Below are 15759 nucleotides of genomic sequence, written 5' to 3' on the forward strand. Positions count from 1 at the left end.
TTGCATGGCTAGATAACTGCCTGAAGGGATGGAGTGGCCTGGGGCGTGATCAGGAGAGTTCACTATCATTCTACAACAAGTGCTGACCTCTGCTGCTCCTGTCCTGTAGTTTAATTTTTTTTCCTGGTGTGGAGGATTGGGGCAGCAGACTCTTGACTTCCCATCTGCCTTAGAAGAATTTTTTTTTTTGAAGGCGGGGTGGGTATGAAGGAACTGTCATTAAGGGTTATGGGTAGGACCCAGCGACGTGAGTGGAGGGAGGGAGTGGTCTGCGGGTGGGGTCTGCCAAGGAGACAAAATATGGGGCTTCTTTCCCCTGAGTACAACTTCACTCCGAGTGAAGAGAAAGACACCGTAGAGCCTCTTCTATAGAGCTGAGAAAAGCTACCGAGATAAGAGTGGACGGAGAAAAACATGTTCATGAAACGGCCCCCCGCCCTTGCTCCGGAAGAGCACGGTCGCCGAGCTAGCGCCCCAAAGAGGGTAAGATCCACATTTCGCGCTCCTCTCGCGCACAGGTTGAGTGCCTGAGTCCTGGTGACTTCAGGTTCAACCCTTCTCTCCCTGTCCCTTCCTTCATCGGGTGCCACCTCCTTCCTGTCCTTGGGACAGTGAGTACGGACTTCTCGGTGGCACGCTCAGTGCCCTGAAGCCGGTTCCCAGGAGGACGGTCCTCCACTCCGGTGGCTTGGCGTCGGGGACGCAGGCAGTCATGGGCAAGGTTTTCTTCAGCGTTCCGGTCAACTCAGTGCGGAGAGCCCGCTGCTCCTGTCCTGGGCGATGCTACCTCTCCTGCAGAATCCCTCCTACTGCCGCTCTCCAAGCACCGAGTGGGCTTGGCTGCGCGCGGGTTCCGGGGAAGGCTGCAGGTGGAGCCGTCGGATCCGGTCCCTCGGGGACCGGTGGCTTCCTCTCCGGGCCCACGTTCCAGGCTCCCGGCAGCTGGAAGGATAGCGTCGGAGCCCCGCCTGCCCCAGACGTAAGCCTGCAACCCCACTACACTCAGCCGGGCTGCTGCGCAGTGCCTGGGTCCCGTTTGCAGAAGCTTCCCCTATTGAGGGCCAGTCAGCACCCCGGAACGGTCCCGTGCGTTGGGATCGCAAAACAGAGTACTGGGAAAGCTCGCAAACTTTCCCTCGGGAGGGTACCGGTTCCCGAAGCACGCGCCTGTCCGCGGGTTGCGCCTCAGGCATTGAGCTGCTGGGGTTTGGGACGAGTTTTCACGCAGTCCCGAGGAGAGGTGGCCTTGCTGCTACATTCTCCAGAGAAAGGGAAGGGCACTGCAGAGCGTTCTCCTGACCCGAGCCTGAGGAAACCCAGTCTAGGCTGCAGCTACCCTTGGCTGCGGAGTCATTAGGGTCCTGGAACCGGCTGGTTCCTGCCTGGGTCCCAGCTGCGCAGAGGCAGATAGGACCAGTCAGTGTCGGCAGGGAGAAGGGTGGTTAGGTGTCCCGTTAGGCTAGAACTTGGTCCGGGATTTCCACGCGGGTGCTCTGGAGGCCGGAGGACGGCAGTGTGGGCGCTCTGTGCTGCTTCCCATTTTGGGGAGCGAGTTGGGGTCTCAGTTTCTAGCTTCTCTGGAAGGTTGTCCCGTCCCTGCAATCCACTCTCACTGAAGCTTCCCAGAACAAGGCGCTGAGGAGGCTTGCGGTACAAGGCTCCAAGAGTCTCTATGTCCACGTCTGTGCTTTATAGTTATTCCATTTTTAAGATTTGAAGGAATCCACCGATGTACTCGGAAGTCTGCAAGAGAATCCGAGAGTGCCACCAGAAAAGGGAGCCCAACCAGGCACCACCGCAAATTGTCCTTCTAGGACTCATTTTGGCAGAGATGAAGTTAGAAGTACGGCAAATGTTAATTTTGGCAAATCCCCCAAACAAACAACAAAACCCTAGGCTTTGGGGGTATATACGTCAATCACAATACCGTCAACATTAGCTGACTGCCTGGTACTCCCTAGTCTTGTATGAGATTGCTCAAAATCAGTTTCTGAAAGCAGGGTTCTGGGGTTGCTAAGTACCTAGTCACTGGAACAGTGAAGACCTGTGGATTCCTCCTTACACCGAGCGTTTTCACTGTATGAAGTGTCTTTAGAGTGCGGGGAATAGGGAGTAACCTAAGCCCCAGGAAGCTGTGAAGCTTTTGTAGGGAAGGGACCCATTCCAGAAAGTTCCTTGTGGGGTAGGGTTACAATATAAATAAAAGCCTAAATTGTCCTTCCAGTTGGGTAAGGGGAGGAGGGAAGAAATTCTTTAGTAATCTCTTCAAGTAGATTTCCAAGAATGAGCAATTTTTTTTTAAGACACGGAATAGATTCCACCATAAACTTTCATGTTGCAGAAATCTCAGCGATAGCAGAGTGAGCACCAGGGCCCTGTATCTGCCATATTGGAAAGAAAGGAGGCCGAGGAGGAGGTACTGCATAACTTCAGGATTAAGGCGCACACACAAATGCAGTTAGGTTCACTGTAGTCTGGGTGATTATCATCTCAGTTCGGCGTGTGCGTGTGTGCGTGATTGCGTGTGTGTGTGTGTGTGTGTGTGTGTGTGTGTGTGTGTGTGTGTGAGGCTTCAGGAAGCCATCCTGAACGGGGTGATTGCTGCTGTGTTGTGCAATTGCTCCCCAGTCTCACCATGGGGCCGCTCTCTCCGTGAGTCTCACTGTTCCTGGCCAGGTTCAAGGCAACCACCATGAATTTTGAGGTGCCTACTCTGGGACATCTGGAACAGGTATCATAAAAGCTGGTGAAGGACAGTGTCATCATGTCCCTACAAAGCTAGCTTGTGCTTCAGGCTTGAGGGGGCAAGACCATTTGCAGATAGACATTCTTTTTTTAAAATTTTTTATGATTTATTTATCTTTATTTTATGTGCATTGGTGTGAAGGTGTCAGATCCCCTGAAACTGGATTTTCAGACAGCTGTGAGCTGCCATGTGGGTGCTGGGAATTGAACTCGGGTCCTCTGGAAGAGCAGTCAGTGCTCTTAACTGCTGAGCCATTTCTCTAGCCCCCAGATAAACATTCTTTAAATTGTTATCTGTTAGCTATCCTCAGGTCCCAAGGAAGAGTCTTTGCCTTTAATAAAAGCAGCCTCTGAGGTTTGTTCCACATCTTTCCCTGACAGTAGAGGGGGTTATTCAGTCTGGCAAGGCAACAGAGCCAGCAAGTGCCACCAAGCTGCCCTAGTGACCCCCTCCACTGTCAGGGAAAGAATGGGAGGGTAGTATCTCCAGAGCGGGAAGAGTCACTGTGTCCTCTCTCCATGCCTTGTTATGCAACTTCCACTCTGAGAAGGCTGCTCCGTGCTGCTCCAGGACTTCCGTCCTCTTTCCTTAGCCTAGTGTCCTTCAACACAAAGATATTAATCTCCCCGTGCTGTTCTGGGAGCTCCCTGGGGACAAGGAAGAGCGGAAAAGGTCTAAGACAGACAAGGATTGCTTACCCGTCATCTTTGCCTTAATAAGATAACCAACAAGTACGTGTCCAGGCCCATCTGTCCCATCCATTCTGTCCAGGCAAATGGAAAACCATATTGGCTGGCTTAGGGATACTGACTGAAGTTCTAGGTCCCCACTAAGAGGTCAGGTAAAGCAGGTTTGCTTTGCTTCTTCCCCCAAATTTCAGCCTCCACCCCTGTCCTGCTCTTTCTCTGGTTCAAATGGAGGAACTAGTGAATTAAACGTGCCATAGTGAGCATTCTTAAGAGAAAGGCCACGGGGCTTGGTGTCAGATCTCCAGCTCAAGTTTTTAAAAGCAGCCAGACCGTGGTCAGGTCAAGTCCTCCTGCCAAATCTGTTTCCTCCCTCAGAAAGTGGGGATGGTGCTGTTTCCGCCTACAAGGACACCGTGTGATGGAGGAAATATCTCCAACTATATGAATAGTCAGTGCATTCTATAAAGCCGCATTAAGTATTTAAGAAAATTTCTCACTGAGGTCTTGATGTTTAAAAATATTGTATGCCTTTAATACGTACAACTAGACTTTGAAATAAGATTATGACCCTGAAGCCACCACCACAATTAATTCCATGAATTATGCTTTTTATCATTTTGGTATAAGAATATTTAGCATAAGATCTACTCTGGTAGCAAGAAACAACTTATAAATATAATTTAGCATTGCTACTTAAAGGTAGCTCTCCAGGCCTTAGTCATCTGGCACTACTTGAATTACACGCCATTTGTGAACACTTCCCACATCTCTACCACACCACCTTGCTCCGCTCTTTCCTTCTATGAATGGGACTCTTAGGTTCCTCATACGAGTGGGATCGTGTGGGGTGTTGATGTCTGTGTTTGGCTCGTCTCATTCAGCATAAGAGCCCAGCTTCGTTCCTCTTGTTAGAAATGGGAGGATTTTCTTCTTTTCATGGTTGACTAACACTCCACAGTGCATTCCATACACTTTTCACCATCCCTTCATCCACCCTTAGACCTGCAGGCTCTTCCACACCCTGAACATATGGACAATTACTGCAGTGAACAGCTTTTTCTCAAGAGCCAGTTTTCAACTCTGTTGGAAATATTATCTGTCTGTCTGTCTATCCATCTTTCTATCATCTATCTATCATCTAGAATTTCGAGTAGGCTTGGTGGGTCCTAAGACAAATCCTTTGAGTTTTACAAGGAACGTTCACACTGCTCTTCCACACCGTTCCCTGTAATGGCGGCACCAATATATACTCTTACCCCGTGTGTCTCTGTCTAGTCCCTTTTATTCTCTTGTTTTGGGATCGTGGACAGCGTAGCCAGAACGAGGTACTATCTTACTGTGGTTTTGATTTGCCTCTAATTAGAGAAGTTGAACAACTTTCATGTACCCGACGGCCGTTTCTGCAATTTCTTTGGGAAAATGTCTGAATGAATCTTTTGCTTGTTTTTAAAATTATGTTATTATTATTTATTTATTCACTTTTGCCATTGAATTATAGGAGTTCCCTATATAGATAGCAAAGGTTCATAAGATATTTAACTTGTGACTATTTTCTCCACCACACAGTTGATGTTACTTCCGGATCATTTCTCTTGCAGGGCAGAAACCACGTGTTCTGTCATAATCCCAACCTATCACTATTGCTTTGTTATCCAAGCATCCAACGAGGAGAAATGTTTCTTGTTTCTGCCAGGAGTTTTGCAGTTTGGGGTCTTTATGCCTTGAATCTAGCTTTCTTTCTTTTTCTTATGGTTGAGATAAAGGTGCATGATTACACTTCTGAATGTGGGTATCCAGTTTCCCCGGCACTATGTTGGGGAGACTCTCTTTCCCCTAGTGTATGTTCTTGTTACCTTTGTCAAGGACCACGTATAACTGGTCTTCTAAGCTCTGTTCTTTTCCATTGGGCCACAGGTCGGTTTCTATATTAGAACTAGATGGCTTTGATTGCTGCAGGTTTATAATATCATCATAGCTGCTTAAATTATTTCAATGTAAATTAATCCTTTAAAGCCAAGTTTTCACTCTCACTAGCGGTGTGTAATAGCCACACGTGACTGACTACAGCTTAGACAGCAATGCTGGAAGGCCCTCTTCGTTATGGAACGGGCCTTCTTCCCTCTTATTCCTCGGGTAGTGACGGTTCTGCATAGCGCCCCCTGCTGCTTCCCTTCCTGAATGACTTTGTGCCGCTGAACCATTTCAGGGGTTCTGAAGTCTTTTACATAACTTCTGCTTTTGTTGACAACCGTATATAAGGCAGCATGTGACCCTAACCACCAGCTCCTCTGGAACTTTCCTTTTGGCCTCTGTCGCTTTCTCCATGGATGGGGACGGTCAAGACTGAGGCATTCTTGGCTTTGGAACAGACTCGGCCTCCACAAAGGGGCTCTTTCCCATCAAATCTTCCCTACCTTGGTGTTCTTTTGTAAGAATCAAGGCATTAGAAGGCCGAGTTTGATGTTTGGTACAAAATCCACCAAGGGTGCTTGGTTTGTGGAGGTTGAAAATGACTACTCCACCTCACTCCATTGGGCCTTTCCATGACATATCATCATTTGGCAAACTCCGCATTTTACTTTTACTTTGAACACTTTATTCTACCTTATACTAGAATATAAGCCTTCAAGGGCAGAGCGGCTTCAGCGTCTTTATGTACTGTTATGAATGCCTGGTATACAGTGGGTGCCTAATAGTTATCTGTGAGTGGCTGAGGTAAATTTGAACCTAGCAAAAAGAGAGAGGTGCTACGTTAGTTTCCAATGGCTGCTGTGATAAAATGGAAACTACAGAAAAGTCTGGGCTCACAGTTTCCGGGGCGACACACTTGATATCAGGGTGTTGATAGGGTCTTGATCTCTTTAAAGGGTTTATGGGAGAATCCTTCCCTTAATATTCCTAGCTTCTAGTGAATATTCCTCAATGTTCCTTGGCTTATAGATGTGTCATCCCAATCTCTGCCTACATTGTCACATGTCTCCCCACTTGTCTTCAGGACACCTGCAACTCACCCTAACTCCGTGTCTTGTTATCTTCAGCGGGCCTTTATTTCTTACTTCCTAAAGGGTTTTCTCTTTCTGCTTTGGCAAATGTGTTTTAGAGCGGTGGTTCTCAAGCTGTGGGTCTCATATAAGGTATTTATAGTACGATTCATAGCAGTGACCAAGTTGTAGTTATGAATTAGCAACTAAGTGATTTTATGGTTGGAGCTCACCGTAAAGTAAGGGACTGTCTTAGCATTGCAGTATCGCAGTATTAGGGAGACTGAGAACTTTAGAGTAAGTTCCTTACTCTAAATACAGCGCAAGTCTATTGTTCTTGCAGGCACACAGTCCCTGTGCTGCTGGGAGATGATGCTCTGTTAATGAGAGCTCTCTCCCTGGGCCGGGAGTTCTGAGCACGGAACTGCACGTCCGACCGCCCCTTTTCAGGTTGTTACCATCCCAAGATTTTCTCTAGTCCTTATGAAAAGAGAACCATGATGCCTTGAGGCACAAACTACCCTGTCTCACTCCTGCCGTCTGCCGAGCTCTGCTAAAGGGTGTCCACAGCCTGTGAGTTTTGTCTTTCTCTCATCCCGTAGGCTGTTGCCCCATCAGCTCCCCTGTGGGACATTTCTCTATGTCTGTCCCCTCAGAACTGGCGGTGACTAATGCATGCCAGTCCCCGATTAGGTTGGTGGAAGGGCTAGAGGGACCCTGCAGGTGATCTGTGCCACCATTCGGAGTGGTGCGGATGCTATGGAAAGCTCACGGTGATGCAGATGGAGAAGGAACGACAGCTCTTACTTGGGGGCTCCATGGCCTCTGGAATGGTGAAAGATCTCTTTGCGAATAGTTTGGTGTGGCTTTTTCCAGATAGGACAACACAGCTCCCCAGGGGCTGGCAGGGGCTGGGTCTTTGAAGAACTCATGGGCACAGCTTGACCTGGACAGGAATAGATTCTTTCATCCAGTTGCCAAGAGCTTATATGCCAGGCAGGGAACTAGACCCTTGGGGATCTATTGATGAACAAAATGAAGTTCCATGCACTTGGGAAGCTCAACTTGACTAAGCACTCAACTGTAACAGGAGTGTGGGGAAGATTCCATGTCAGCCGGCCTGATCTTCACCCAGTGACCTCGGTGAACACAAGAATCCAGAGAGCAACGTGCCGTAAAACCCTGGTGCCTTTTGTGCACTTTCCTTACGGTTCACAGTGCGGTCCTGTGTTAAGGATGTGTGCTCTCTTGTCCTCTTGGCGGGAGCCAACGAGCTAATTAGGTGCTCCACTGAGGAAGCCTTATTCCATCCCCGGAGAACACGTGGACTCCAACGATAGAAATTATCTCGTTCTCCGGTGCAGCGCTCCCGCTGGGGGTTTTCAAGACGTCTGTTGATGGTGCAAAATGGTCACCTTTGTCTGTTTCAGAGCCTCATCCTCCAGGTAGGCAGGATGCCTGTATGGCTTGGAAGTCAGAATGTCGCTGATTTGCTTAATTATTTCTCTTATCTTTAAGACATTTTTGTCCCAGTCAAGTAAGACTGGAAATGGGAGTTTAGCACTAAATGGATGCTACGAAGTCATGGGACTTTGCGGGTGGAAACCAGGTCCCGTTTTCTGTGTCCGGGAGCTGCACTTGTAACGTGGTGGTGGGAAAAGAGCAGGGATGGTGCCATTTCCTCTCTTCCGCCCGCTCGGCCTTGGTGACAGCTGATGGGCTGGTGTGCTCTTTTCTCCCGACATCAGATGCATGGCTTTTTATAATGCCACTTCTCCAACTCCCTGACACCAGCTCAGTGATTCTGACAATCTACCTGGAGCTAAAGGGCTTGTCCTTCAGTGCTCCGCTCCCTCCTGATACTGGTGGCAGGTTCCCAGCCACCTGACTTCTGACTGATGAGCTGTAAGCCGTGGAGACCCCACAGCCACTCTCTAGGTGCTGTGATTTGGGAGAATGGCTCACGGAGCTCAGGAGGATGTTTTTCTTAAACCTCATGATTTATGATAAAGGGCACAAATGATCAGCCAGGAGAAGGGGTACGATACGGTGTGGGTGAACCCCTCTGACATGTGGATGCACTGGCTAAATAACTCAGAAACTCTCTAAATCCCCAGCATTCAGGGGCTTTTATGGAGGTTTAATCGAACAGGCACAATTGATCGGTAATTGAATTTCCAGCACCCAGCTTTGTCCAGGGGACTGAAAACTGCCAGCTTCTAATCAAGGTTAGGTCTTTCTGGCAACCAGCCCCATCCTGGAGCTATTTAGGGGCCCATCAGGAATCCAGAATCACCTCGTTAGAACAAGAGGTGTCCTTATCCCTGCTGTCCCTCAGGAAATTCCAAGGGAGGATTCAGGAACTCTGTGGGAAGTGGATGAGGGGAGTGCCCCAGGAGGGCTGCCAGGAGACAACGCGCCCACACAGACTTCAGCTTGCTTTTCCTCTCAGTGAGTGTTTTCTGGCGCTTATTATCCTGAACCTCAGCCAAAGGCAAAATTGCCTGTTCAGCACCCAGGGAAACCCAATCAGAGCAAACTTGGCCAGCAGTGTAGACCACTGCAGCCCTGGTGTCTCTGAGGGTCGCTGCTTTGGCCACAGGTCAGGACTGAAACTGTGACTGGATGTGAGGCACAGGGAGGCAGGAGGGAGGGAGAGGAGGCAGCTATAGAAACAGTCTTCCACCACCTGGCCCAGCATCAAGTCAGGAGAGATGTGGGTTCCAGGGTATCACTGAGGAAGAACTTGGCACCTGAGGAAAACGCCCCTCCTTAAATAGCCATGTATCTCAAGTTATGAAATAGGACAGAACAAACAAAATGTGTTCAGAATAGCAAAGGAGTCGAATTATCAAGTAATGAGGGAGAATTCTGGGGTCTCTGGAATTTAGGAAGGTTGGGGATAAAACAATTTGGTAAGTAGAGGGAGTCTGGTTAGTGATATATATCATTCAGCCTGAGCCGGGATAGTCTTTCAGGCAGCCCTGGGTACAAGGACTGTGGAGAGTTGCTGAAGTCTCTCTCTCTCTCATCACCTGCTGGCTGGGGTCCCTCTAAAAGTCCCTTTCCCGGAGATATAGTACTTCTCTCGTAGGCTCCTGGTGAGGTCTTGGGAAGGAGGGCTTCCTGAGACTTTCTGTGTAGCTGATGTCTTTTCCTCGCTCCTACTATTTCCAGGTGGCACGCTTCGCTGTGTGTGTCCTAGAACAACATCCCTCTTGATAAGAAATATGCGTGCTGGGAAGTCACTTGTTCTCCCAAAGGAGCTTAAAGGAAGAAATGTTGCTTTTCAAAGATAAGTTTCTCCCATGAGCAAGACAAAAAAGCAAAAGCAATCAGAAGTTAATGCGGGCTCTATCCAACAGTAGCCACCGATAATGCAGGCTGTGCCCAACAGAGACACAGTAGCCACCGATAATGCAGGCTGTGTCTAACAGAGACACAGTAGCCACCGATGCCGTCTCTTGGTGCGCTTCCAACAGAACCAGATGAACTGAGTTTATTTTCTAGGGCTCAAAAACCCAACATTTCATAGTTTTAACGTGTAGCAAATATAGTTATTTAATATTTTACCGTGTTTTTCTTGTAACAAATCCGTATGCTTGGCATCTCTTCTATCTAGTGTAAATTCAAATAAGAAACGTTCTGAGTTCTCCATGCTCATGGCTAGTGTGTATCTCATTGGGTCATACAGAGCTACCCAGCGGCTGTTGATGCATAATCAAGAACCTGGGAATGCAGTTGTTTGGAAAAGGAAGGTTTCTGGAGTAGCTCAATTGATGATTTGGAGAAGTCAGCCCATCCTGGCTTATCTGGGGGTGCAGGAGATGTGATTAGAACAGGCCTCTAAGGACAAGGCCTCGGGTCAGGGTTTTGACTCAGTGATATGATTACTGGTGAAGGTGGAGAAGTTGTGCTTTGAAGGGACAAGAAGGGACCAGTAGATGAGGAACGCAGGCTGCTGCCACAGCTGGAAAAGGCAGGTAACAGTCTGCCCTCCGTACCTTCAATGGAAGCAGCCCCAAGGCTACCTTGATTAAGCCCAATAAGACTGATTTCAAGTTTCTGTCTCCAGAAGGAAAGAGAACATTGCTTTAATCCATGTAGCCTGTGGTAATTTGTACTCACGGGATAGGAAACGAATGCATCACAAATACATTATCGCTAGCATCCTTCTCAGGTCTTCTCTCGACATGTTCCCCTAGACTGCTTCATCTAGGCATGGATATTATATATGCATTGCTAAGAAAATCAGTAGGTTTAGAGCATCAGTCTATGAATGTTAGCCATGGTCTCAAATGAAGCGCCAGCAGGCGATCATCTGGAGGGCCTGGTCTCCCGGGGCTGTCAGGCCCTCTGTCAGTTTCTAGCTTGGTGTGTCTAGGACAAGGCTCAAAGTCTTTAGTCCATCACGTCCTGGGCACTACTGATGGATATCTGACCTTCAGGAAGAGCTCAGTGCGACACCTCTGTGCCAAGGGATATTGCTGAGAAAGACCCACAATGGCCTTTCTGTCCAGTCACATAATCCTCCCATCAATGAGCTCATTGGTCACTAGGGAACTTAGGGGTTGGCTGCTGGCCCTAAAACTTTCTTCTGTTTTGTGTCTCCCACTCTGAGGTCCAAAGCAGATGAAAGCCCCGAGCTCCCCACTTTTCAGCTAAAAATACCTCTTTTGCCACAGACCCGCTGAGTTCTCAGATTTCTCAGCTGGAGTGAGTTTTCCGGACATAGGGCTACCCCAGTGGAAAGTCTATAAGCAGAGACTACCAGGTTAATAATAGTTCTGGGGAGGCCCCTGCCAATCTCTCACACCCAGCTGTCTACTTAGGGATGGGGTAGGGGTGGAAGGAGCCGTTCAAGGCAGCAGTGACCGAGGGGCTGCTCCCTGCATCCAACTTTCTTTGCCTAGTAGGGAAGGGTGGCTTGCTCTCTTGACCTGGCTTTTGTGGTCCCATCCTAGCCTTGATGAATTTGGCCGTGATGTCTCTTACCTTGCCTTCTTTGTAACACTGACACTGAATGTCCCAAGCTGTTTAAAATGAAAGGGGGTTAATTGCTCACCCTCTTACCCCTTCGGGAATAAATGGCCTCCTTCAGGGCGGACAGTGTGATGAATACGGTAGAACTCTTGCTTAGCGTGTAGAAGGCCTGGTTCAATCCGACACAGAAAAATTACAAAGGGAAAGAAAGACCTCTTCTGGGGAAGTATCCTTCCAGTGGAAGAAAATGAAATACATGGACTATTTAAAAAATATTTTAATTAAAAATCAAATCTGTATGTATTTATGGATGGATAGATGGGTCAATTCATTGTTTTTTGAGATAGGATATCACTATGTAACCAAGGCTGGTCCTGACCTCTAGATCCTCCTGTTTCAGCCTCCCTGTGTGCTGCAGCTGCAGGGATGTGCCCTTCACCTTGTTTATTTCATTTAAAAGAAATTATTTAATTTTATTTTATGTGTGTTGGTGTGAGGGTGTCAGAGCCCCGCAAACTAGAGTTATAGATAGTTGTGAGTTGCCATGTAGATGCTGGGAATTGAACCTGCGTCCTCCGGAAGAGCAGCACCCAGCACTCTTAACCACTGAGCCATCTCTCCAGCCCCTTCATTTCATTTTTTTTTAAAAAGGAGATCTTCCCATTAGAAATTTGTTGTCCTTTCACTTATGTTTCTAAAACACACAGACAAACACTGAAAATATGTCCAGATTGGCCTTTCCCACACACAGTATTGGAATCTTTTAACTCCTGTTTTATCCGGTCCTGGATGAGAACCATCCTTTTGTCCAGCATGTTAGTACAGAGTAAATTTCTTGTGTGATAGTGGTTTTCATTGTTTATTGCTGTCTTGGTCCTGCAGTGCTTGTATATGCAGAACCCTTACTTTCCTTAATAATGGCCCGTTGTGGAATATTATCTTATATTAATGTAAGTGTGTTACATTTGTTTATGCGGAGGAGCATTTGTCTAATGATGTGAAGGTGTGTTGCTTTTGTTTATACTGCATTTGTTTAACTCTGTGAAGCTGTGATTCTTTGCCTGTCTAAAACACTGATAAAAGAGCTGAATGGCCAATAGGGAGGCAGGAGCAAGGATAGGCAGGGTTGGCAGGCAGAGAGTGTAAATGAAGAGGAAAAGAGCAGGAGGCAGGAGAGAGAACAAGGAGAGGAGGATGTCAGGGGTCAGCCACCCAAACAGCCACGGAGTAAGAGTGGAAGCAAGATATACAGAAGTAAGAAAAGGAAAAAAGTCCAGAGGCAAAAGGTCGTCAGAATAATTTAAGAAAAGTTGGCAAGAAACAAGTCAAGCTAAGGCAGGGCATTCATAAGAAAGAATAAGCCTACATGCCATGATTTGGGAGCTGGGGGTGGCGGGTCCCCACAAAATATCAAGAAAGTAAGAACAAAGAATAAAAACCAACAACAATGGCCCCAAAAGGCACAGATAGTATTGCCAGAAATTCAGATATACTGAAGAAAAGTGTGTGCTTTATTAAAACAGTTGGTTATTTTTTGAGACATGGTGTCTCTGTGTACCCCTGGGTGTCCTGGATCTTAGCCTACAGACCAGACTGGCCTGGAACTCAGAGATCCGCCTGCCTCTGCTTCCTGAGCACTGGGATTAAAGGCGTGTACCGCCACTGCCCCACTGTTTGGGGTTTTATAAGGGAAGAAAAAGTCATATGCTGAAGTTGCTCCAAAAAAGAATGAGAAAAAAAAAAAGCTACCTAGGGGAATTTGATGAATGAGAAGAAATTTCTGTTGGTTTTGCTGTCAGATTGCTAATATGAAAGTTCCAGCCACAGTGCACGCATGCGCGTGTGTGCCCAGGCAATGTCCTGACGAGAGTCCAGCTACAGTGCACGCACGCGCGTGTGTGCCCAGGCAATGTCCTAACGAGGGTCCAGCCACAGTGCACGCATGCGCGTGTGTGCCCAGGCAATGTCCTGATGAGGGTCCAGCTACAGTGCACGCACGCGCGTGTGTGCTCAGGCGACGTCCTAGCGAGGTTCCAGCCACAGTGCACGCATGCGCGTGTGTGCTCCGGCAATGTCCTAGGGGCCTTAACTCTGTGTCTGTATTTGGAAACAGAGATGAGGAAGCTACGTGAGGAACCAGGCTTCCAACTTTAGCTCCACTGCCTTCCTCTGACCCCAATCTGGACTCAGGTACTTTTGCTTTCAGCTTATCCCGACAGATCAGCATAGTGCGTGCAGGGGACCAACTCTTCAGGGTCACTATGGGACAAGGGCCACAGAGGCAGGAGGAAAGTTGAAACTTAGTTTATTTCCTACGTTCCTGCATTGTTCTGGCATTGTACAGGCATGACTCACAGGGATGCTTGGGAGTAGGGAATGTGTGGATAAGAGCGAGGGGATAGGGAGGATACAAAGAGGAATACAAAGAATAGGAAGATACAAAGAGAGTTTTGAAACCTGATTTGAAACCGTTGCCTTCCGCTTTGATCCTCTTCTGAGTATGCGTGTCCGCTCCAATAGGAATTAATGAATGCTGAATGCCTTTTGTGGTCCTGGTCCCGGTGGTATGAGAATCAGACATAGAACACACACAATATTCCATGAAGAAAGGACAGATTGCTGGATAGTTGTTCTGCATGCCCTTAATCCCAGCCCTCAGGAGGCAAAAGTAGGAGGATCTCTGTGAGTTTGAGGCCAGCCTGGTCTACAGCGTTAGTTCCAGGGTAACTAGGGCTGTTACAGAGAAACCCTATCTTGAAAAACAACAAACCAACCAACCAACAAACAAACAAACAAACAAAAAAGGGCAAATTGAGGCAAAGATTCCCAAACCTTTGCTTGCACAGAAGCAGGAAGTACTTCTGGAATGGTGTAGGCATGTCAGAGGGATGCAGAAGCAAGCTTAATGGGTTCCCAGTGGCCAAAGAGAGGCCAGGTTGAACATGGAAAGGAATAATGATATTACCATATCATGAAGCCCTGAATGAGTGGATTTCCTGAACATGTGTGTTTGGGGGAGGTAGTTTGCTGTTTTATTTTGAGACAGGATCTCATGTATCCCATGAGCTACTGTGTAACCAAGGATGCTCTTGAACTTCTAATCCTTCTGCCTCCATCCTCCCAATTCTGGGATTCCATGTGTGTACCATCACTCTGGATTTAGTTAGGTGCTGCAGATTGAATGTGGGTTTTGTGCGTGGTAGACAAGCACTCTGCCAATTAAGCAACATTTTCAGCCCCATGTTGAATGAAACAGGAAACCACAAAATCACTCTTATTCAAAATAAAAAAAAATGGAAAATTTGGAGGGAAGGGATATTATCAAAGTTCAAAGCACCTTGTTGCAAACGTCTTAATTATACTGTCACACTGGCGAAGGAAACAGTGTTCAAACTGAGAGACTCGGTTCACACACTCTTATCCTGTAGCTAATACAATTATCATCGATAAGAACCGGGCAAATTGATAAAATATAATGGGAATGTGATATCACTTTTATGATAGTTCTTCTAAAGATGTCTAGATTTAACATGAAACTGTACCTGGGAGACATTCTAAAGGACTGCTGACTAGTAACTTACAAAAGTTGTCAAAGTCATGAAAATGAGACTGAAGAATGACCAACACAAACAAAACATGAAAACTGAGTCTGACCATTAATTCTGAGGTTTCCTGTTTAGGTGTGCAATGACTGTTAGAGTCACGGGAGAATCCTGAATGGGGTCTGAGGATCAGATGGCAGACATGCATGGTGCAATTTCTTGATTTTGATGGCCATACTTAGGTCATCTGGGAGGTGATTCCTGGTTGTAGGAACTATCCATTAGTAAATTACAAAAGTATGAGACATTGCGTTAGCAGTTCAGTATCAAGGACTGGGAAGAATAAGAAATTCTTCATTCTTCTCCCCCCCCAAAGTTTTTCCCTAAATGTATAGCTATTTCAATTTCTTTAAAAAGGAGAAAAATGACAATTTTTTTCTTTCATGAGTTTTTTAAGTTAACTTATGTGCACACATGACAAATCTTTTTTGCCCTAGTGGGCAACTTAGTATAACGCTAAGTTGACTTGACAATTATGAAAGAATATTTTTCAAAATACTTCAGTCAAAAATAGGATTATTAAAAATCATTAATCACAATCATAACTTTTAATTGTATATTTCCTTCAAAGTTTGAAAGTTGGTGCATCAAGGCAAGTAGTAAACACTAAAAGAAAAATAATTAATTAGCTTAGTCTTTCTTGGCTTTGATCTGAGGGTTTGTCTTTGCATATGCAAATTTGGTAAATTTATCATACTAAGCATATTTCTAAATATTTATTATTTATATGTTTGATTTTGACTTAAAATACAGACAAC

At 46.7% G+C, this 15759-nt stretch overlaps 1 protein-coding gene across 2 annotated transcripts in view; it reads left to right on the forward strand.

Annotated features, from left to right (window-relative positions):
* Window positions 1-333: 333 nt before the first annotated feature.
* The window catches only part of Corin (corin, serine peptidase), a 187364-nt gene continuing 171938 nt past the window's right edge, over window positions 334-15759 (forward strand). The window contains exon 1 of one of the 2 annotated variants that reach the window (XM_075943133.1): window positions 334-483. In XM_075943133.1, the coding sequence (XP_075799248.1) occupies window positions 415-483 (69 nt within the window). In that variant the 5' untranslated portion in view covers window positions 334-414. Of the gene's footprint in view, window positions 484-518; window positions 980-15759 lie in introns of those variants that run through there. The other variant, XM_075943132.1, reaches the window with a different exon arrangement.

Source organism: Microtus pennsylvanicus, chromosome 12, assembly GCF_037038515.1.
Source record: "Microtus pennsylvanicus isolate mMicPen1 chromosome 12, mMicPen1.hap1, whole genome shotgun sequence".
NCBI lineage: Eukaryota > Metazoa > Chordata > Mammalia > Rodentia > Cricetidae > Microtus > Microtus pennsylvanicus.